Source organism: Brachionichthys hirsutus, chromosome 2 (assembly GCF_040956055.1).
Source record: "Brachionichthys hirsutus isolate HB-005 chromosome 2, CSIRO-AGI_Bhir_v1, whole genome shotgun sequence".
In the NCBI taxonomy this organism is placed as follows: domain Eukaryota; kingdom Metazoa; phylum Chordata; class Actinopteri; order Lophiiformes; family Brachionichthyidae; genus Brachionichthys; species Brachionichthys hirsutus.
Window position 1 is genome coordinate 4251231 of NC_090898.1, and position 21673 is coordinate 4272903.

The 21673-nt window shown below is 42.8% G+C and overlaps 1 protein-coding gene across 1 annotated transcript; it reads left to right on the forward strand.

Moving 5' to 3' along the window:
* Positions 1 to 1937: 1937 nt before the first annotated feature.
* On the forward strand, positions 1938 to 14671 carry ano11 (anoctamin 11). Its single transcript, XM_068751056.1, has 23 exons — positions 1938 to 2069; positions 2436 to 2562; positions 2640 to 2821; positions 3315 to 3422; positions 4023 to 4159; positions 4253 to 4310; positions 4395 to 4505; positions 4592 to 4751; positions 5667 to 5757; positions 7548 to 7644; positions 7746 to 7889; positions 8125 to 8262; positions 8762 to 8860; positions 9007 to 9109; positions 10244 to 10355; positions 10438 to 10492; positions 10606 to 10703; positions 11770 to 11906; positions 12011 to 12216; positions 12303 to 12439; positions 12893 to 12983; positions 13242 to 13426; positions 14575 to 14671. The coding sequence occupies exons 1-23, from the start codon at positions 1938 to 1940 to the stop codon at positions 14669 to 14671; spliced, it is 2805 nt and encodes a 934-aa protein (XP_068607157.1).
* The last annotated feature ends 7002 nt before the right edge of the window (positions 14672 to 21673 follow it).

Below are 21673 nucleotides of genomic sequence, written 5' to 3' on the forward strand. Positions count from 1 at the left end.
ACATTATGTTTAGTGGTTTTATGGAATTGTAAATGGCGCAATAATCAAATATAACATATTGTACACTCACATGTAAAGATGTGCATGTGCAGAAGCTTTCATACAGAATGTACAAATGAATCTTTGACTGGACATTTCACCTGAATAAACCGAAGTGTTAACGACGCTTGTGTTTGTCTTTCTCTGTGTTGGGATACACATATTCTAGTTGACGCGTTCCTCTGCCCTCCCAGTCTTTAGTTGTCTCAATTCGTTTGACGCTTGCTGAAGCATCACATTCAGAGTTTACAAAGCTCAGAGGTCTGACACTTTGTGCATTGCTGGATGCTACCACTAGAGGGGGCTGTGCAGCAGAACACTGCGGCGTCACGTGGAGCGCGTTCCACGGTCTGTGGGGATGTTGAAAGGATCAAATGAGAAAATGTTTGTGTTTGTGAGGGTGTTGAGTCTCAGACATCCAAGGTCAGGATTAATAGAATCAACTTTTTTTTGTTGAATTCTTATTCATTAATATTTGCTTAATTCAGTTTCCTATTCTCTGCATTTTAATTGCACTAAAAAGAAAGCAATGAGAGTGATGACCTCAAGGAAATGAATTCCTTCCGCCCTGACTGTACGTCTGCAGGATCTGGTGATCGTCTCTATCAATATTTATTAGTACTGAGGTTTAACCTAAAAAAAAACCTGTCTGTTATAGATGAGCTGCCAATAAGTTACTGTATAAATAAAATATTAATGATCGCCGGCTCACTATTGGACAGATACCGCTGGTATTATTGGAATAATAAATCCCTCAGCGCCAAACACTTCTGGAAATAAACAATCACACTGCAAACAGTGTTGTAGTGGCGGCATCAGCTGCTGCAGCCGGTTACATCACTGCGTGATGATGTAAAGCTGCTTTAGTTGCCTTTCATCTTGAGTTTTTCGGGCCACATAATTAAAACTAACGTAAATCTTTTCATAACGTTGCCTTAATGTTGACTTCCTAAAACCTGAAAATTATAGCATAAAGTTTAGAAATCTGGATGTTGAACCTAACAATAAATACAATATCCTCCTGAGACCCAAACCATTAGCATGTCCTCTGTAGTGGACATTTGTCCATTACAGAGGACGCATGTCGATGGGCTGGGTCTCAGGAGGATATACTGGTTAATCGTTACGACATTTGGGGGGTTTCTTTGAGCCTGCAGGGACAGGTCTGGACTCTCGTCGCAGCAGAATGAGGCTTCTTTCTCCTGCTGGAATGAACTTAAACCTGTTTGCACCTTTTATCATTAAATTAATGGAGACTTTACAGAAATGACATTTACCCCTGCCGGGTGCGCGGACAACCGCCCCCGTTTCATCCATGTCCATAATGCTCACAGAATTCCCAATGCAGAAATCTTCAAATCCATTATCAAGTATCGTTTTTCAACTATTGGACTACAGGCTCAAGCTTGTAAGAGGATGGAAAACAGATGCGTGTTAGATGGAGTGTCTTGACCCGATTCCCCCCGATTATCTGCCCCTGATCGGTTTATTGGGCGGATTGAGGGGGGGGGGGGGGGACACCTTCCTCTCCTCCTTGATGTGCGTCGCCTCTGCTGAAATGCTGCAAAGCACCAGCATCTGCCTGCATGCTAGATACGTGCATTACGGTATTCCACTGCTGTGCAGCAGTGAGGCAGCAGGGCTCGGACGGATGCAGAGACCGAGAGGAGAGGAGAGAGGATGGAGAGGAGTGCAGCGCGCTGCAGAGCCATGCCTTGGGTTAGCAGCAATCTCATTTAAACCACTGGACAGGTGCGGCAACCCGAACCCTGACCCACCGCAGGCTCTCTGAAGATCAATATTCATTTTCTGCAGTGACTCACTTTACTGCTGAGCGTGGGTTCTTGTCAGCAGTATTATTTGTCTTGCATGTCTTTCCAGCCGCACAGCTCCTCATCATGTTGAGGAAGGGTTCAGAGCTGCAGAGGGGAGACAGAGAGGTCCTCCTGGATTTGGACTGCGGAGGTGAAGCACAAACTGCAGACAACTATGGGAGTCTTCGGAACGGCAGCTTCATCCCAGCTAGATGCGTGAGCGTGTTTTCACATTCCCCCCCCCAAAATGCTGCAGGATGTTTGTCACTTTCAGAGAAAATCTGTCCTCACTGAGCAGCCTGCGGCTCTGCTCATCCCGTCACGGCTCACCGACTTCTGTTGCAGTGGATCTGACATCCAGCAGAGCTCAGTGGGGCGAGATGCTGCGTTCCACCGGGACAATTCAGCCTGTGACGTGACGAAAAGCTGCTTCTTCATCACAACATAAATGTTATCATCCTTCTCATCTCTCCGGAGCCATTACGCTTTTACGATGCTGATTTCACATGAGTAGAAAATGGTTTTGACTTTGCCCGAAGCTTTTACTTGATTTTGTAATTAACAGTAACTGGATGCTTTTAGCTTTCAGCCACAGTTGCAGATGAAGATGTGGTCGCTGAGGCTTCCAGTCACATTCGCTGCAACGGAAGAAGCGAGCAACCACTTCCACAGCTCGGGAACTACTTTAGCGATGGGAGGACAAGAATCGGTAAGCTATCTCTCACAGTCGGTTAGTCGATGATCGTTTCACCGTGTGGACAATTGAAGCTTGATCTATATGCTTAGACTTTGTGCTCGTGTGGGAGATCCGCTCACGGAGGAAACGGCGAGGGAAGGCGGCCGATGAGGAGGGGGCTGCTGCAGCCACGGAGGAGAGCAGCGGCTCGGAGCGAAGGAAGGCGCAGCAGGCACGGTGGAGGGAGAAGTTTGTTCACAACCTGGAAACGGCTGGATTGCTGCTGGAAAAGGTTCAGGATTACAAGTCCTCTCATTGTGGCGTGAAAGACATGCAAGACGTGGAACATCATTCAAAACCTGTTCAGTATCTTCTCAAAAAAAGAATACATGCATGTCTCCATTGCACCGGAGATGTGTGTGTTGATATTTTAGGAATATTAATAGTTTATTTATTTGCTTATTTGAATTTATAAAACATTTTCTCAAACGTGCGTGTGAAATTTACTTTAATTAACAGGGACTATACTTATTGAGTCTTAAAACTCAAAGTGTTAGTGTTAAAAACATACCTGAGGTGTAATTAGGACTATTCCAGGCCTGTGTTTTTTTATTTACAGTATTTAATTAGATGAAGGGTATTTGTGCTAAATATCAGTAAACACTATAGTTTGTGTTTACAGCAGTGTCTCTTCAGCCGCAGATATTTGTCCCTTTCATGCTGGGGATCCGGAGCATTCTGTCCTTTTTTATTCATTTTGTTCTCTTAACATCTTCTCTCTTTAGGAAGAAACAGCAAATGAAAGGAAAACAATTCACTTCCTTAAACTTAGCGCCCCCTGGGATGTGCTGGTGTACTATGCAGAGAAACTGTGTGTCAGAGCTCCACTGCAGGTCAGTGCAGTTGTTTTTAGTCAAATATATCAAATTGTTGGCTTTAATCAATGATTTTATGGATGAAACTTTGAGTCAGTTGGTTGTTTTAAAATATCTCAGTGATTTTTACACATTCTAAATTTCAGAATGATTTTACTCCCAACAATTCTTCTGCTACCAGTGAAAGACACATGAATTCTATCATTTTGCTCAGACATTCATGCTTCTCAGATGATATACCCCACTTGACTCTTGCTTGGCTTTGTTTGAACACTTATAGATCCAACTGTAATAGCATGGCCTCTTAATATTGTCACATTACACACTATTGTAACTCCTGAGACACAGAACAATAATAAAGTAATTTGCAATATTACTTGTCATTATTATTATGTACAGAATTGCTTTCAATAAACACAACATTATGTTCACTACCATTTGCAATGATACTTTTCAGTCTTATCATGCACATTAGTACGTTTAATATTAGGCGCTGGTTCTTGCATGTACTCTGAGCATCAGCATGGAAACACTGTCTTGCACTGATGTCAATATTACAAATTAGTACAGCGTTGAAGAGCTGCTGGGATGCGTGTTGACTGTTTTTTTGTCTTCCAGGCGCAGCCGAATCTGGACTTAAACACATCTGAGCGGGTGCTGAAGAAACTGTGCATACCCAACATGATGGTGGATTCAGTGCCAAACAGGCCGTTGGACTATTACACATGTGCCTTTCGTAAGTCAAAGATGAGCAGGTAGGTGGTTAGTCATGCTTAGAGGTGGCAAATAATAAGATGTTATCATAGTTTCATATCTTGTAAAAGTGTAGCATGAACGTCTCTCTGCAGGTTCCTCGGCTGTGACGATCAAGACAACTATTTCACTACCACACAGAGACACCGTGTTGTGAGTGAGAGGGATTCCTCTGCAGCACTACCCTGTCAGTGTCTGACAGACTGCCATAGCGTGAGCCTTCTTGTGCTGTTTCAGGTGTATGAGATTCTGTCCACAACATTATATGGCAAAAGGAAGCGGGCTGAGGTTGGTGTGGACAGGCTGGTGAATGAAGGCGTGTATGCTGCAGCTTTCCCCCTGCACGAGGTCAGATGTTGTGCACCTGCTCTTTCATCTGACTGAAATCTCGAGCTGTTCTCCCGCTATAACAAACACATTTGTTTTGTCCTAAGGGCCCTTTTGCGCTTCCGAGGTACGAGACCTCGGAACTGAACCAGAGGCATGTTCTCTACCACTACTGGGCTCGCTGGTGCAAATGGTACAAGTACCAACCTCTGGACCACATCAGGGGGTACTTCGGAGAGAAGGTTGCTCTGTACTTTGCATGGCTGGGTAAAAATAAGTTACCATTTGCATGTATTAGACTCTGTCGAACATACTTTCAAAACATCCCTCCTTTGTCAGACTGAAGAATGATTTTTTTTTCCGCTGACCAGCTTTTCCTGAAACTATTAACTAACCTCATAGTTATTTCAGAAGATGTTCCCTCTTGTCATTGAATATAAAAATATATTATCATTTCACATATAAAAGGTGGTCAAATATGATGAAGATGATGAAATCTAGGTCTGAAAGACTAGATGTACTTTTCATTTGTTTGTGTTTTGGTTGGTTGGTCTTTCTATCCTGAGTAGACATCTTTGCAATGTTAATGACATTTTAAAAATTCATGGGCCCATCCCTTGTTGGAGCCACTCGGGAATGAATCGGGATCTTCCCTGTTACACACCCAACCCTTCCACCAGGTTTCAGGATGCAGTTGTTGTGTAATCCTGTAAATATACAAACGAGTAGAAATGCACTCGGAGAGCGCAGACCTCCACCAAGCAGCTCATTCCCCTCATAATTAGATTTACACCGTCCACATGGTGATCTGGATCATCACCAAAAGGTTCTACATTGTTCTTCGTATCTTTATACACCAACCATGAAAAGTAAATGTGAGTCAGAATTGATATTTTTAACTGCTTTTTGAATCCGTAAATACGGTTTTCAATGTTAAAATTAAATATTTTTACTGGCTCCATTCTAGATCCGGTCCGGATGAAATTTGGTGGTGCGATAGGGGTCGCCACCCTACCCCTACACGACTGTGTCAAACTCCAGAAATATTGGCCAATAATCAACTGAGATATTGAGGAACACATTTTTAAGCACCATTGACTGCAATGTTACCGAACATTTTAAAGTAATCCAGAATCCAGGATCTCTTCTGGATCATCAACACAACACATCTCGTCTGTGCAGGTTTCTACACAGCCTGGCTGCTGCCGGCGGCCGTGGTTGGAACCCTGGTTTTTGTGTCCGGAGTCATGTCCATGGATACCAACAAGCCAGCGTGAGTCCACACCCAACATAGAAAGCACCTTTAAGACAAGTCAAGCCATTATTAATCACAGAATATTTCTGTAAAGCTCAAAGCGCTTTACATGAGGCCTCACCCATTCACCCATTCATACACACATTCACACTCCAGTAGGCGACTGCTGCCATGCAAGGTGCTGCCAGACCCACTGCAATTTGGGGTTCAGTGTCTTGCCCAAGGACACTTCAACATGCGGACACCGATTTACTGATCACTGGACGACCCACTCTACCAACTGAGCCACAGCCGCCATGTGAAAACAGCAAAAGTAAAAAAGATTCAAGCAGGAATTTAAATTTAATAAAAATAGAAACTATATGCTTATAAAACATACATACAGTAGCAATGACTGGCACTGCAGCTAATAATGATGATGAAGTACAACTTACCTGAAATATTATATGATTCTAAAGTCATTTACGCAGTGTAACTATTTCTTATGGACACATTTGCAGTGTGGTTTCCTCTACCAAAGCTACTGCTCACAGACCACGCCATCCAATGCCATAGCATTGTCCAGCTACATGTGTAATGCTCATGAGATCATTTACAGTATATATTTATATATAGAATATTGAATGACTCATCTTACTCTCAGAAACAAAGTAGGGAGTACTTCCTTTAATTTGTACTCCTTCAAAACATCAAAGTGTTGCTGTATAAAAACAACTCCGTCGTCATATGACCCACATAAGCTATGCCCGAGCCCGGCTTATTATGCATTATTCATCGCGACAATGGAATCGAGCACTCAGCACTGATGGAGCAACTGGAGTTCACAGTGTTCTACTGCGACCCAATATTTGTAATGTGTATTATTCTAATGTAAAATTCAGTTACTATATAGGTGCATCTAAAAAAAAAAATAATATCGTGGGAAAGCTTTTTTTTTCTCAATAATTCAATTGAAACAAAAAACCTTTCATACATTTTATATTTATTACACATAAGCTGAAATTCTTCCAGCCATTTTCGTTTTAATTTAGATAAATATGGCTCACAGCTCATGAAATATAAAATAGGGTATTTCAAAGTATTAGAACAGTCATAAGTTCACTCAAAAAAAAAAAGTATTCATTATACATTCAGTTGTGGCTGGGGGTTGTGGATTTTGGATTTACTTTGATATACTTTTTTTTTTTTAAATCACCTGTCGGCCCTTATTATCAAAATGCAAAATGTTTGAGACTCATGAATTGAGTGATTGATTTTCTCTATGATATTCTAATTTCTAAAATGCACCTTTACGACATCTTATTCATTCATTCCTTTTCTTGAAGAAGAAACACTTGTCTCATCTTCAGATGCTTCTCTGAATCCGGGGCTGGGATTTATGCCACTAGGTGGGATACATCCTGGATAAGTCACCAGTTTATTGCAGCACTACATAGAAAGACAAACATCCATTCATGCTCACAATCACACCTGCTCACAATTCAGAGTGCATATTGTTGGAGATGGCAGGAAGCCGGAGAACCGGGAGAGATAAGGACACGGGGAGAACATGCAAACATCACAGAGAAAGGCAGCAAGTTGTAGACTTACACTGCAAGAAAGATCAAATCAAATCAAAATAAACACGGAATATGTTTAAAAAAATGGTGCACAGTCTAGAAAGAAATAGGGTAGAGTAAAAGTAATGAATAATCTGTAAAATAATCTTTTGTTTTCCAATCTGTGATTTTACAGTACAGAAACATTTGGAGTGTATTTCAACATCTGATCAACAAAAATAAATACGTTCATTAATTTTATGTCTGCAGCAAGGACATCTGTAGCAGTGGGTCTGGATATCAGATGTGTCCTCTCTGCAACACATGCAAAGCCTGGAACATGTCTGAAATCTGCACTATGGCCAAGGTAGCGAACCACCACCTCATTTCAGGCAGTACGCTTTGTGATCATGACACAAGCTATAGCTAACAGGTGAAATTATGTCCTCCCCCCGTTGTCTTCCACAGATGGGGTACCTATTTGACCACCCAGGTACTGTCTTCTTCAGTGTCTTTATGTCCTTTTGGGCCGTAACATTTCTGGAGTATTGGAAGAGAAAGATGGCCACCCTGTCCCATCACTGGGACTGCATGGACTTCCATGAAGAAGAGGTTGTCCTTTCTTCTTTGCTTTGTGCAGAACTGTTTTAGTGTATTTGACAAGGTAGCATAAATGATAGCTATGGGTTTATGTATAAATAATTTTCATAATGTACACTTGAGTATGTGTGCTTTGTGGTTGTGGAGCGTTTACACCCCCCCCCCCCCCCCGTCATCTCTTGGGGACCATCTTTCTACTAGCTAAGCACTTCCATGAATACCAATGTCAACACTGCGTCCCCAACAGGAGCGTCCCCGTCCAGAGTTTGCCGCCATGGCCCCGACGATGGAGCAAAACCCAGTGACTGGGGTCAAAGAGCCCTACTTTCCAGAGAAGACCCGGTTGTCCCGCATGTTCACTGGCTCCATGGTCATCATCATGATGGTGAGATGCTTCGTGTGACAGAGCAACAAGAGAGCACTGTGCAGCTTGTTTTGGATGTAATGCGATCCGACCCCTCACCGTGGCGCTCATGCAGCGCTCACCTGAAGGTCTCTTCTTTTGGCTGTGTGATCCCAAAGAGAAAGGGTGGTAAGGCTTACTCCTGTGTGTTGTTCTGCTCAATCCTTTGGTGGCCACTAAAACCATAAAAAAATGGAATCAGGCCATTCAGCCGCAGGGACAGGCACGAGCTGGGCATGTCTGCCGTTACCCTTCAGGCTCAGGTTCAGCCTCAACTCGCTCCTTGACAGGATGCAAAGATCAGCTTCCCACACATTTCTGGTGCTGGTGAGCCGCATAAATATATAGCTGCTAGATCGAGGAAGCCTGCATGGAAGTGGCGAATGACTGAAAGGGGATGACGGTCTGCTGCAGAGAGCGTCCTGTTAGCTGCTTCTTTTCCCATCCAATCTGCTTTGCATCCCCTTGTCTTCTCTCACAGCTCTGTGTGGTGATGATCTTCTTAGTGACCGTGGTCATGTGTCGCGGCATCATTAGCGTGATGATGTTCCACACCGGGAGCCCTGTCCTGCGCACTGAGGTATCGTAAATGTGGGTCCAGAGTCACCGGGTAATGTAGATGGAGGGAGGCTTCTGTTCAGGAAATGTTTCGTTCCCGTAACAACAATTACATGCACGCTCTACAGGGGTCCATTAAATTCTCCGACGTCTTCCTCTCGTCCTCAGGCGGGCACCATAGCCAACATCTCCAGCTGCGTGGTGAATCTGGGCCTCATCCTGCTGATGGGCCGCGTCTACACTGCATTAGCTGAGCAGCTCACTAAATGGGGTCAGAATCAAAGTTGTCTGCTTTTCCATCACCACAAACCTCAATGATATCTCTCTGCATCTAAGTAAAAGCTGAGCGTCCTTGAAGAGCTCGAAAGCCTCAAAGTATAAATAGTCTTTCAGTAAGGGCAGCGCTTGTAAGGGTATTACAGAGAAGGGCAGTGCATGCATCACTGCAGGATTTGTGCCAAAAGATATACAGTATCACTATATTATATTATTAGCTTCAACATGTGGCAGTATTATGGTAGACAACTGGAAAATAGACAGACTCATCTGCAAAACTGCATATTGCTCACAAAACATAATTTACTACTAGTATTAAATAATGTGTCCGATCTGTCCAAAGTACAAAGTTCTGTAAAACAAAACTGAAAAGTAAAGCAAAAGATCCTGCTTCAAATTAAGTACAAAGAAATTCGGGGGAAAAAGGAAAAGTAAACTTTGAATTAATAAAATCGCTTAAAGTTCAGCAGCAAAATACTTTACTCTGACGCATTTTTATGGTTTAACGCAGGGCTGTCAAACTCATTTTCTCCAAGGGCCACATTAGCATTATGTTTGCCCTCCAAAGGCCAAATGTAAACCGTAACACACCAAAAAATGTAACTAAATGTAATGTCATTTAATGTAAAATAAATGTAACTACTCCTTAACATGCTGTTAAATAACTATTTGGTTTTTTATGTAACTTTTTAGCCGCCACAGTAATTACAATAAAATATTCAGTTTTTATATCACTTTTTTTAGCATCTGACAGCACACAACAACGTTTGTCCCGTGCTCGGGACACTTCAGAATTACAGACTTTCAAAATAAATGTACAATCTGATATGAAACTATTTATTAAATTACAAAGAAGCATGACATCAATCTTTAAATGAGGAACTACTCATTCAATTACAGATGTTCTCTTTACAGCTGTTTTTTAATTTGCAGAAAATGGCCATAATTTCAAACAACAATCAGAAAACATTTAATTATTTTCAGTATAATAGGGATTTAGTGTCGTTGTCCCAGTAGTAATTGTAGTGTTTTTTCCTTAAAATAATGTTACAGCCCTCTAAACATGTCCGATATCCAGACACGGTATTATCACGGAGGACTTATCGTCTGTCTGTTGTCCCTGCTGCAGAGATGCATAGAACACAAACCCAGTACGACAACGCCTTAATCTTTAAGGTGTTCATCTTCCAGTTTGTCAACTTCTACTCATCCCCCTTCTACGTGGCTTTCTTCAAAGGAAGGTGAGTCACAAAGAAACGATGGACCGGTGAAGGACATGTTGTGCCCGATAAGCTTTTGAGTCTTACTTCCCCGTGTGAATAGGTTTGTGGGTTACCCTACTAACTACGGCACGTTGTTTGGGATGAGAAATGAAGACGTGAGTCCACGATATATTAACGAACGCCTGAATGAGCAGACGTCCAGATTCCTGCTGATTGATGTTTGTCTAACCTGATTGGTTCCTTCCTGTCTCTTCCCGCCCTGCTGCAGTGCGGTCCCGGTGGCTGCCTCATTGAACTGGCTGAGCAACTTTTCATCATCATGGTGGGAAAGCAACTCATCAATAACATTCAGGAGTTCGTTATCCCGTATGTTTCCTGTTCCGGCATCCGTTGTTGGTGTTGAATGAGAGCTCACCATCATTCCCTAACACATAATACCGGCATAGCACAAAACCCCAAACGCTGAATGAACGAATGATTTATTTATCTTCAAAGCACTGTCATTTTGTGTGTGTGTGTGTGTGTGCGTGGTATGCAGTAACCAAATCAAATGAGATCAGTTTAACTCTTTCAGTGCCATTTTCAGCTCAGCTGAGTGCCCCAGCTTTCGCCCATGTTGCCCGATTTTCCAACCCCCACAGAATATTCTTTCCTATTACTAAGGAAACACCGAACACATCAAATGAAAGATTGAAGTATCGTCTTTCATCAGGAAAAAGAAACTGCGTTCCTACCGTTTTCCGTTCCGGAGTTATTGGCCATTGAAAAGAGGCAGATTTCAATGTCAGGGTTGGCAGTAAATGTTTGGGTTATAAAAAAAAAACACGTCTTTAGACGTTATTGGCACTGAAAGAGTTAAGATATCAATATAGCAGAAATCATTGCTGTCTCTATAATCCCCTGATGTAGAATCAGAAGCAGCTAGAGCTGTGTTTAAGACTTGAAGACCTCTAACCTCATTTTGAAGAGGCTTTCTTGCTTGTCTTGACATGACCGATGATAGTGCTGGGTGGTCAGTGTGTTAACAGCGTCAGGAGTCCCCGGCATGTATTTAGAAATAAGAGCGGTTTAATGTCTTCAGACTCATTCTTCATGGTCAAAACCCCTCCAGCTCCTGTCCTTCCTGGGGAAGCTGGAGGTGAGGTTGAAGGAGAAACATCTCCCACCATGCAGTGTGTCTATAGAAAACAACTACAGGGTACAGTGTGGGGTCTTTGTGTGTTTTGTGAAGCTTTATTTGTGAGGCTCGTACAAAATGATAAAACAAGTCATGACTAAACAAAAAGGAACGGCACTGTAAAAAAAAACATTCTACTCAAACTAGAATCGGAATCTCGACCTGAGGATCAGTTGTCGAGATGCAGATGAGCATGAAAGCTCACAATATTAACTGTATTTTCGTGACTATTGTCCCATCGCTCTGCCCTGACAGGAAAGTGAAGGCCTGGCGCCAAAAGAGAACAATGTCCAAGGTGCTGGGGGGTAAGGCCTCCAGTGAGCCTCGGCGCTGGGAGGAAGACTACCAGCTGGTGGAATGCGAAGGCTTGTTCGAAGAGTACCTGGAGATGGGTAAGAGCATGTTATACCGCAGCTAATAAATGTCATCATGCCCTTTGAACAACAACAAGGAAAAGAGAACAGGAAGGCTACGACGCGGTGTCGTTGTGCTGCAGTGCTCCAGTTTGGCTTCATCACCATCTTCGTGGCAGCATTCCCTCTCGCACCGCTCTTTGCCCTCCTCAACAACTGGGTGGAGATCCGCCTGGATGCGCATAAGTTTGTGTGCGAATACCGCCGCCCAGTGGCTGAGCGCGCCCAGAACATCGGCGTCTGGTTCAACATACTGGAAGCCCTGTCTCATCTGTCGGTCATCGCTAATGTGAGTCCATTAAGCGTGATATCGGCTCTTCAGCAGACACTCGTTCTCCCCGCAACGTTGAAATTCAGTCTCCTTTCCACCTGCAGGCATTCCTCATTGCCTTCACATCAGACTTTTTGCCCCGCCTGCTCTACCAGTACAAGTTTGACGATGACCTGAGTGGATATGTCAACTTCACCTTGGCGTACGCCCCGCTCAACTACACCGACTACCCGTTGTGCAGGTGCACACATCATTTACTGGAGGCAGCCTTTGCCGTGAACCTTTTTCTCCAGCCTCCTAAATGTCTTTCATTTCATGTCATTTTGGTTAAACCCTTAAAAAAAAAAGTGTAAAGATGTCTCAGTTGTGCTCTCTTTGCTTTCACAAGATCTGAACAGAGGGTAGTGTTGTTAACTCATCGAGTGCCAGCCATTTTCAGCTCAGCTGTATGCTGAGTGCCCCAGTTTTTGCTCATTTTGCCCGATTTTCCAAGCCCCACAGAATATTCTTTCCTATGACTATGCAAACAGAGAAACGTACCAAATGATTAAGGTCTCATCTTTCATCAGAAAAAAAAGTGTGTTCCTACCATTTTTTGTTCTGGAGTTATTGGCCATTGAAGAGAGGCAGATTTCAACGTCAGGGTTGTCAGTGAATGTTTGGGTTTCATAAAAAGTCTTTATTTATCTTGTAGATATAAAGCGTACAGAGACATCGATGGAAACTACTCGCTGTTCTACTGGGAGCTTCTCGCCGTCAGACTCGGCTTTATCATTGCTTTTGAGGTATGAAGGAGAGAATAAAGACCAAATACAAATCAGGAGTTGACTAAAATCTTTCAGGGAGTAAAGAGATTAATAAAGAGTAGAAAGTCACGGGACACCTTGTCAGTCTCAATGGAGCTTTTCAATTCCCACTCGAGTTTAAACACAAAGTATTGCTTCTAACATTTTGGTGTGGGATGTCCCACTTCCATCTGCAGATTAGACAGGAGAGGTAGTTTTATTTTATTTGATGTGGAATATACCATCTAATGTCTCCAGCATGTGGTGTTTTTCGTGCTCCGAGCCATCGACTGGATCGTGCCTGATGTACCTGAATCCCTGGAGCTAAAGATGAAGAGGGAGCGCTATCTGGCCAAGCAAGCCCTAACAGAAAACCAGGAGGCGCTGCTGGTGAGCCGAGGCCGAGGGGCCACTCCCGTCACCCCAGGTACATCCAGCAGCAGGTCAGTGATGGGACACACACAGGGATCCGTAGCAATACAATATGCACAAGGACTCTAAGAATAAACCCTAGAATAAATGTGGCAGGATATATGTGGCAGCTAAGCTCACGGAAACCCCGATAAGAGTTAGTCCAAGAGAGACAACTGCAAATACAGTACGTGTGTGCAATACTCGTATCAGAGTTATTTTGTTGTCCTTGTTAAAATGTAATATGTATTTTGTGAGTGAATTCAATGCATATTTTATATGGTATGATTTTCTGTGTAATAGATCCATGTTTTCACCCCGTCTCTCTGTGTGTGTGTCTGTGCTATGACCTATGCTGTCAAGAGTCTAATGCATTGAATGTTGCTGGAGGAGGGCAGGTGAGTACTACTCTACAAGCTATAACATGATGGGGTGAAGGCATTATTGTGACTGGGATGGAAGCCGAGGAGAGAATGTTGCGGCTGCTCAGGTAGCGCTAGGTGATCCAGTGAATCAATCAATCAAGTCAATAATATGACTAATGTTCAGATTAAATTACCTTGAATTTGTATGCAAGCAATACTTCAAATGTGCATGTGTGTGTGTGCGCTTCTCATTATTCTACTCTCGTGACATGAGGCTACCAAATTGGGTAAAGATCAGCAACAGAAAGTGCATCAACTCCATCTGTGAGTCGATGGCGGAGTTAAGGACAGGGTTAGCTCAGTTAGCATAATGACTGGAGGCCATGTATGTGGAAAGAATTGGACTCATAAAGCACACAGCCATGAGACTGACAGCTGATTTATTAACCCATTCGTTACTAGTTTTAATAACTGAATAAGGTTGTTTTAATGCTAGTGCCGCTAAAAACCAGCTACACAACTAAAACCTAGGATAACGACAGCCAGCAGCATTTCATTGGCATGTTGTAACATTATCGTATTTAATTCTGTCTCTCTGTTCCTTCCCCATTCCTCCTGTTTCCAATCCCGACTGGCCGGCCTTCCCTGAAGCAAGGGACGGGTCCTTCGGGAGCATGAGTTAGGACGCCACCGCTGAAAAATGACTGTTTTTAGACTAGGAGAAGAAGAAGAGGAACGTCGGGAGAATGAAAGACACAATTCACATAGGATAACATGGGGGAACTTTTTCCTTAAGTGGAATGCTGTCTTTGCAGGGACATCACGATGAACAATCCCACGTGGAAGCCAAAGCCACCCGAAATTCAGCTCACTCACCTTTTCAGAGTTCGTCAAGAATTTCACATTTACTGAAAGTCGATGTTATTGAGGATTTCATTCATACTCAGTAAAGACAAAACAACACGTTAATGTTTGAAAATCTGTCCCGGATCTCACACTGGTGTTACTTATCTAAGATGGGTAATGAGTCAATGGCAAACTGGTCCTCGAATGAATGGATCACAAAGATCAAAGCAAAGACATGATTCATTGCTTTTGACTGCAAACGCCCCCACCAATTTGAAACGCTACATTTTCTGCTTTCTTTTTTTTTCTTTCTCTACACCCTTCCTCGGAGGCTGTAGCTCTGTCCAAAGAGGAGACAGATGAAGAAGACACTTGATTTATTAGGAGTTAGAAACAGACAAGCGTCAGTTAATGGTTTATGTCTTCCATCCTTTTTTCCTTTAAATGCAGTTTCTCCTAACTCTTTTTTCCTTCTTGGCCCCATTCATTTTCTGCTTGTTATGATTGGTGTGTGTTCTTCTGGCATGGCCTCCAGGAAGAGTGAGTCAGTACATGTCAGCGAGCACAGGTATGTCCTGTGGACACGGGCTGTCTGCTGGCGTGAGGAAGGACAAACCTGCATGCACAGCCGGGAAAACCCAAAACCTCTAAACCAGCCACAAGGTAGTAATCCTGCAAAAACACACTTAAAAAGTGCATTTAAACAAAGCCTTTTTTAACAAAGCCTTTAGCCAACTACCGGTAATCCTTTTGTCCACTACTAATTCCACAGTGTCTTGGTAAAGGCCAGCAAAAACAGAACCTCCTTTTGTGGAGGTAATGGGAGAGATATTGTTGAAAGTGTCGAAAAATCGAATAGTTTTGTTGTGACAATTTACCCCGACTTCAACTGGACATGCTCTGGTTTGGAATCGGCTCAGCTATAAGACAACGCTTGTTAGAAATCTCTATCTCTAACATTACACTGATTTCCGCTTGATCTTTGGCATGAAGGTTGTAAATACCTGGTTGGGGTGTGCTGCGCCTGCAAATGAACAAAAATAAAGCACACAGTGAGCCATGATTGCTTAAAGAGGCCAAAGTGCTTGGCTGAACTACCAGACTGCAGGACTTTCTCTCTGGTCCCATCACATGTCAGTCATTTTACACACATAGGCCAACTGGATTGATCTACGCAGCTTTAAACTCACTGGGGAAACACAAAAAATGAAATAAAAAATAACTGAATTGAACTGATTTTTCCTATTTCATTAATTTTATTCAATTTACCTCCTCATTTTACCATTTTATTCATTTATTATATAACATTTATGTCACAACTCAGATTGTACACTCTGTCACCACAAAATATTTGATTATTAATTATACGATTGTAAATTGTATGATTCTCTTAGCTCTTGACTTGACTCGTTTTTTTTGTACCTGCGTCATTATGTTTTGGTATCACCTCCATGTAGTTTCCAAAAAACTGAGCAGGTGCTAAAGGGTGATGAGAAAGCATTGCATATCCTGCCCAGCACCCGTTGTCTGTCTGAACATTGTTCATATAGGACTGAAAGAAAGTTCAAGTTCACCAGAGCAGACTCTACTAATCACAAACTCCACAGTTTGACTGTAAGCTACACACACACACACGCACACAGAGAGTCAGATTTCACTTTTACAAGTGAAGTTTAGTACTCATTTGGAATTTAAATGTTGTCTTACACGTTCACACCACACTTGGACAAACAAGTACGTGCTGTCGTGCCAATGAAAGCTAGATCCCTCCTCCACCGCCACCACCTCCATCTCCTTCTTCTTCTGTCTGTCTCATAGCAGGTGTTGACATGAGACACTAAAAAACTATTAGTGGAGGGGCGAGAGAGAGAGAGCATAGGAGCGCTCCACTCAACAGAAGCAGAGAGAGAGAGAGAGAGGGAGGGGAAAGAAGCAAGTGGGAAGGGAGAGTTTTGAGGGATCTGCATTGTGATTAAGTCTGAGAGCTTGCAAGTGGCGGCTGTTTTTCAACCCTGCTTTTGTTTTCCTGAGGATCCTGAAAAGAAGAAGAAGAAGAAGAAGCAGCAGGCAGATGAAAACAGATCTGAGAAAGTCTCTGCGGCATTGAATAGAGCAGCAAAGCACGAAGCAAAGCGGTGAGAGACTGAAGAAAAGAAAGTGGGAGGAACACAAGGCAGCAATGGATAGGAGAGAGGCGGCTCAGGCTGACCCTGGGATGGCCTGGATTCACACACTGCTGCTGGCCGCCTTCCAGCGCACACACTAGGCTGATAACAGCACGGAGGTAGAGTACCGACAACAACAGAAACGCCACCATGATTTGCTGCTGGGAGTGGAAGTCGAGCTGTTTCATGTGCAGGCTCTGCACTGGGCAGGTGCCTTGCATGGCGTGAATGCCCTTAAAAACAGAGGGAGTTATCTCCTCCACATGGAATTCAGGAAAACCAGCTCTGGTAGGAGTTGCCACATGGGAAAACATAGGACATTGCTTGCTTGGATACTGCTACATCTCTAATTACAAATCCTATTCATAGCTGTTTGATTCAATGCCCTCCATAGTTGCATGTGCGTCGCAGCACAATACAGAACGACAGGCACTTTTACCATTATTACTTCTTTCTCTTAGCCAACAATCCAACACATGCATGCATGGATGCATAGAGGCTCCCTCTGTCTTCCATATGCATTTATTGCATCTGTGATGTTTGCAGCAGCTCCCCAGCAGTGCAGAGGGAGCCTTCAACATGATTGTTACTGTGCAGCGGTGAGTTAGTTGCAGAGTGGGCAGGTAAGTGCATGTCTGGAGTATGTTGGATAAGGGGGTTGTTAAAAATTGTAAATGACTTGGCACTCTGATCTCCTCTGTGGGGCATTTTAGCCAGAGACTCAAAGTGTCTCCTGCAGCTTCAGCCAAACGAGGTCGTTGGGCGATGGATCTGTGTCTCTGAATTCAAGTGTTGGTGGCGTTTCTGTGCATGCGTGTTGTTCCCAGAGGCGGTTGGATGGCGTTTTCTGTTTTCTTTGGGTCCCTGCATATGTTACATCACGAGAGATAAACAGCAAAGCAAGGTTATTGTTGTTATTGTTTATTTGTGGAGGAACTCTCTCCGGTCTTCATCTGACTTGATCTGAACGCCTTCCAGATTCAGTGACGGGGACGGGCTGAGCCTTTCGTGTTTGCCGTGACTAAGTGCAGTGTCATGTGAATTCCCTGCTGTGTTTGCATGTGGAGTCTGGAGATGCATATAATGGCTAGAGCACAAATACATGGCTGTGGGGGGGGGGGGGGGGGTCCGGGATTAGCTGATTTAGTGTGGCACCACCTGCACATTGGGATTTCTCACTGTTCTAGCATAACACACAGATTTTAACTTATCATAGGGCCCTCCCTTCCCCCCCCCCCCCCCCCCACATGTCTGGGGAACACCTGCCCCATCACCTGCCACTCAGACAATAGCTGTCTGAGAATAAGTGTGGGTATGTGTGTGCAAACCTTTGCAAACGCTATCCAGGATGACACACCTCACCTCACCCCCCCTTAAGGTATTTGGTATTTACATTCATGGCAGCTGAGTGTTTTACGTGGCTCAGTTCTTTCCTAAATTGGCTGAAATCATTACGCATCACTCGCTGAACACGATCCACTAGTTAACCATCAGTGACGTTAACGTTTTGAGGCGGCTCTGTAACTTTTTGTGGCCAAGCAGAAGCTTTTAAAGCCCATAATAGCAGGCATTGCTCCCGGACGTGTATATTTAATTATTTTCTTTTTTTGTCCGCTGCCTTGGTTTAGCGGTCGGTTTCAGAGGAATGAACTTGCCGGGTCATCTGGGGAATGCTGAAAGGTGTTTCTGTGTGTCAGGTGGTCTCATTGGGATTGTAAGTTAGAAACTAAAGGAACAATAACTGGGTTAAAGGCTCCATAATAATAGTATAGCGTAGCTATGGCTTTAACACGTCAGTAGAAAGACAACCAGAGTAGATACTGCTCTAATGCACAGGCTGTATCATGCATTAGTTCATCTGTAAATGAACGAATATTTGGCCCATGCATGAGGTTAAACCTGGAGCCCAGAGGCGATGTTTGCTGATCACGGCTCCAGCTCTGTTTCTGCACACTTTATTGTACCCCAATCAAATCAAGTGCCAAAATCTTTCACATTTGATCACATGTGCGATAATAAGTTTTTAGTGTTTTTCTTCTTCAGGAAAAAACCAAACAAACATAAAAACCAGCTGTTTGTCTCAAATGAAGCAGCAGTAACTCAGTAAACTGCGTTAATCCTCATGACACTGCTGGTATTCATGATTATTATGACTAGTTTCTAGCTTTAGCTGCGGGCCAAAGTGAAACTGGTCAGCTTGTTAAAAGGTGTGTCCCACTTTTACCCGATTGTGTTTCAAAACAACAAGCAGCCCATGGCTGGCTTGTCCGTACCTGTCCAGATAATTAAAGAATGGCGTTTAGAAGGGAGCGAGGAGAGACTGCTGCCGATCCGTGAGGAGACGCTGGAACAAAACCTCCAGAACGTGATGAAGGGAGCACGAGTGAGGACGGGAACAGATGAGTGCAGGGGACGTATCAGCAGTTTGTTGTAAAGTAGGTCAGCCGTTTGAGATCTCAGTGGCAAAGGATCAGATTGGAATCAGCGTTCTGTGATTGACAGTTTGAGTACAACCCAACCTCTGAAACAAAGGTAAACCAGAACTCTGAAAGGAAACGCCCAGAGACACAAATTCATTTTACTCAGTAACTATAGTAAAAGGATTATCATGGTAAAATATCTGGTTAAGTATGAACCTGTACCTGGAATTAAAGGGCAAGGTTTATGCATTTTTGGTTCAGTTAGTTTAAACACTGGTTGGTGATATTTATTTATTATTAAACACTGTTAAGTTATAGTTGTTTATTATTAAACCCTGTTAAGTTATAGTTGTGTATTTTTAAACATTGGTTGGTAATATTTATTTCTTTTTAAAAGTCTGTCGGTGAGAGTTATTTATTTTTTTGTATTTCCAGGTAATAGTAATTTATTTTTTAATATTGCTAGTTAATATTTGTTAATTTTTAAATGTTGGTAGGTGATATTTATTTTCTTATTTTTGATGAAAACACAAAACCAACCATTAATTACTTCAATCTAAATACATTCTAACTTGTTTTAGCCTTTATTCCAATGCAATTTATTCTGTTCGACACAAAATGTTTCCGGAAAAAAAATCATTTCAAGAGGATTCATTTCCCAAAACAGTTGTGAGGTGGTTGTTGTCTTTTTTTCAGTGCATGTTTCACTAAAAGGAGTAAACAGGGACTTTGTTACCTGAGCTAAGGCACTCGTGCTTTCACCCATGTTGGCTGGTTTGTCAACAGGATTACAATAAAACTACAAGATGGATCCAGAATCTGTTGTGTGGATTTTGTTCTTGGTTTGGCGTCACTGGGTTGTATGTTTTTACAGTGGCAATGTCTTAAATTCATCAGGGAATAATACATACATTTTTGTGATTTGGTGCTATTCCAAATTAAAATCCAAATCCTCTGGATTTAACACCAAATCTTTATTTTTATTCCATAGTCAAATATTATTATTGGACAAATCACTAATAGATGTCCTGAAAAACAAAGTCAAGTTGTTTTTTTCTGGTCAGGCAGGAAGCTTACAAAGGTCTGTCTCTAGAATAGATTTCTAACGTGTTGCCCTTCATATGGAGCCTGCCAAAACATCCTAAACCAGCACTCTTTCTTCCAGTCTCTGCTCTCATGCTGATAACCATCATCTGTCAGGAGACACTGATTATGAGATTGTGTGGATTTACTCTGTGTTGGATCCTTCGCCCTCCTTCGACTTGGCAGCTTTTACGGCTTACAACAAAGAGCCATAATTAGACTGGGTTATTTCCATAAGTTTGTCAATAGCTCCTTTGTGTCTTTGTCACGTGGCTGCACGTCTCCTATGCGTCCGCTCATCTCGCTTCAGTTGCTATGGTGGCAGTGTAAAGCGGGGGTGGGGGGGGAAATGTCCGATTGTCTTGCCGTTTAAGTGTGAGATGACTGCCATTTTCTTTCAGCCTTTTTAATGAGTGCTGACTGTTTGTCCGTGTCTGTTTGCGGGAATCCCACTGGGTGAGACAAGGTCAGGAAAGGCCTCGCTACAGCTTGTTGCATTCAGTCTCAGGCAGAACTCTAACCTGCTGTCACAGTCAGGTGTGTGTGTGTCATAAGCTCTGTGTGTTTCTAAGTCTGGCTATCGTTATGTATCTTCATAGTGTCCCAGAAGGTCATGGGTTTGTTGCCTGAGGCTCTGGGGAAGAATTAGGAGGACCAACACCATGTGTAAACATTGGGACACCTCCCAAATCATCCGCTTCGTCTGTAGCCTCCAAGTTGCTCACCTGTCTGAGCGGGTGGAGGTGAACGAATGACCTAAATCCATTCATCCACAACATTCAGGTGTCTGATCCTATTTAAAAAAGCAGCTTTTTGCATCACCTAGAGACGTCTTCCTTGTATCCGCCGATTGGAATTTCACTTTGTTTGACTGAGATTTAGAAAAATCCCATTAAAAAAGCAACACGATTCCAGCTGGCTTCCTCTCATTATATTTTATGGTACCTTATTATTATTATTAATAATTATGATTAACTTTTTTTCTCTAAAATGAAGCTGAAGTTGTTGCTTTGTTTTTGACTTGGCTTCATCAGTCAAACAAAACCAAAAGGAATGCTCTGAAAACAGATGCAGAAACAGTGAGATGTTGCACTCTAAAAACCTTTACTGTAAAATTTCAGTGATTAACCAGTTAATTAAGATTAAGATTAAGATTAAACAATTATGGTATTTTAGATCCACAGTTGTCATGCTAAACACTGCTAAAAAAAGAGGTTGCACACTTGAGTTGTATGCACGGATTTATTATTTCCCCCTGGTTCTACCTGGCCGGGGGTTTCCTTGAAGGGACGCTGAATGATGTCATGTCCTGCCTTTACAGACATTGCTGGGCTCAGTCTACTGCACGGCAATTAGTGGTCTGATGTGACCGAGTTAAACTGCCATCTCTCATACACACA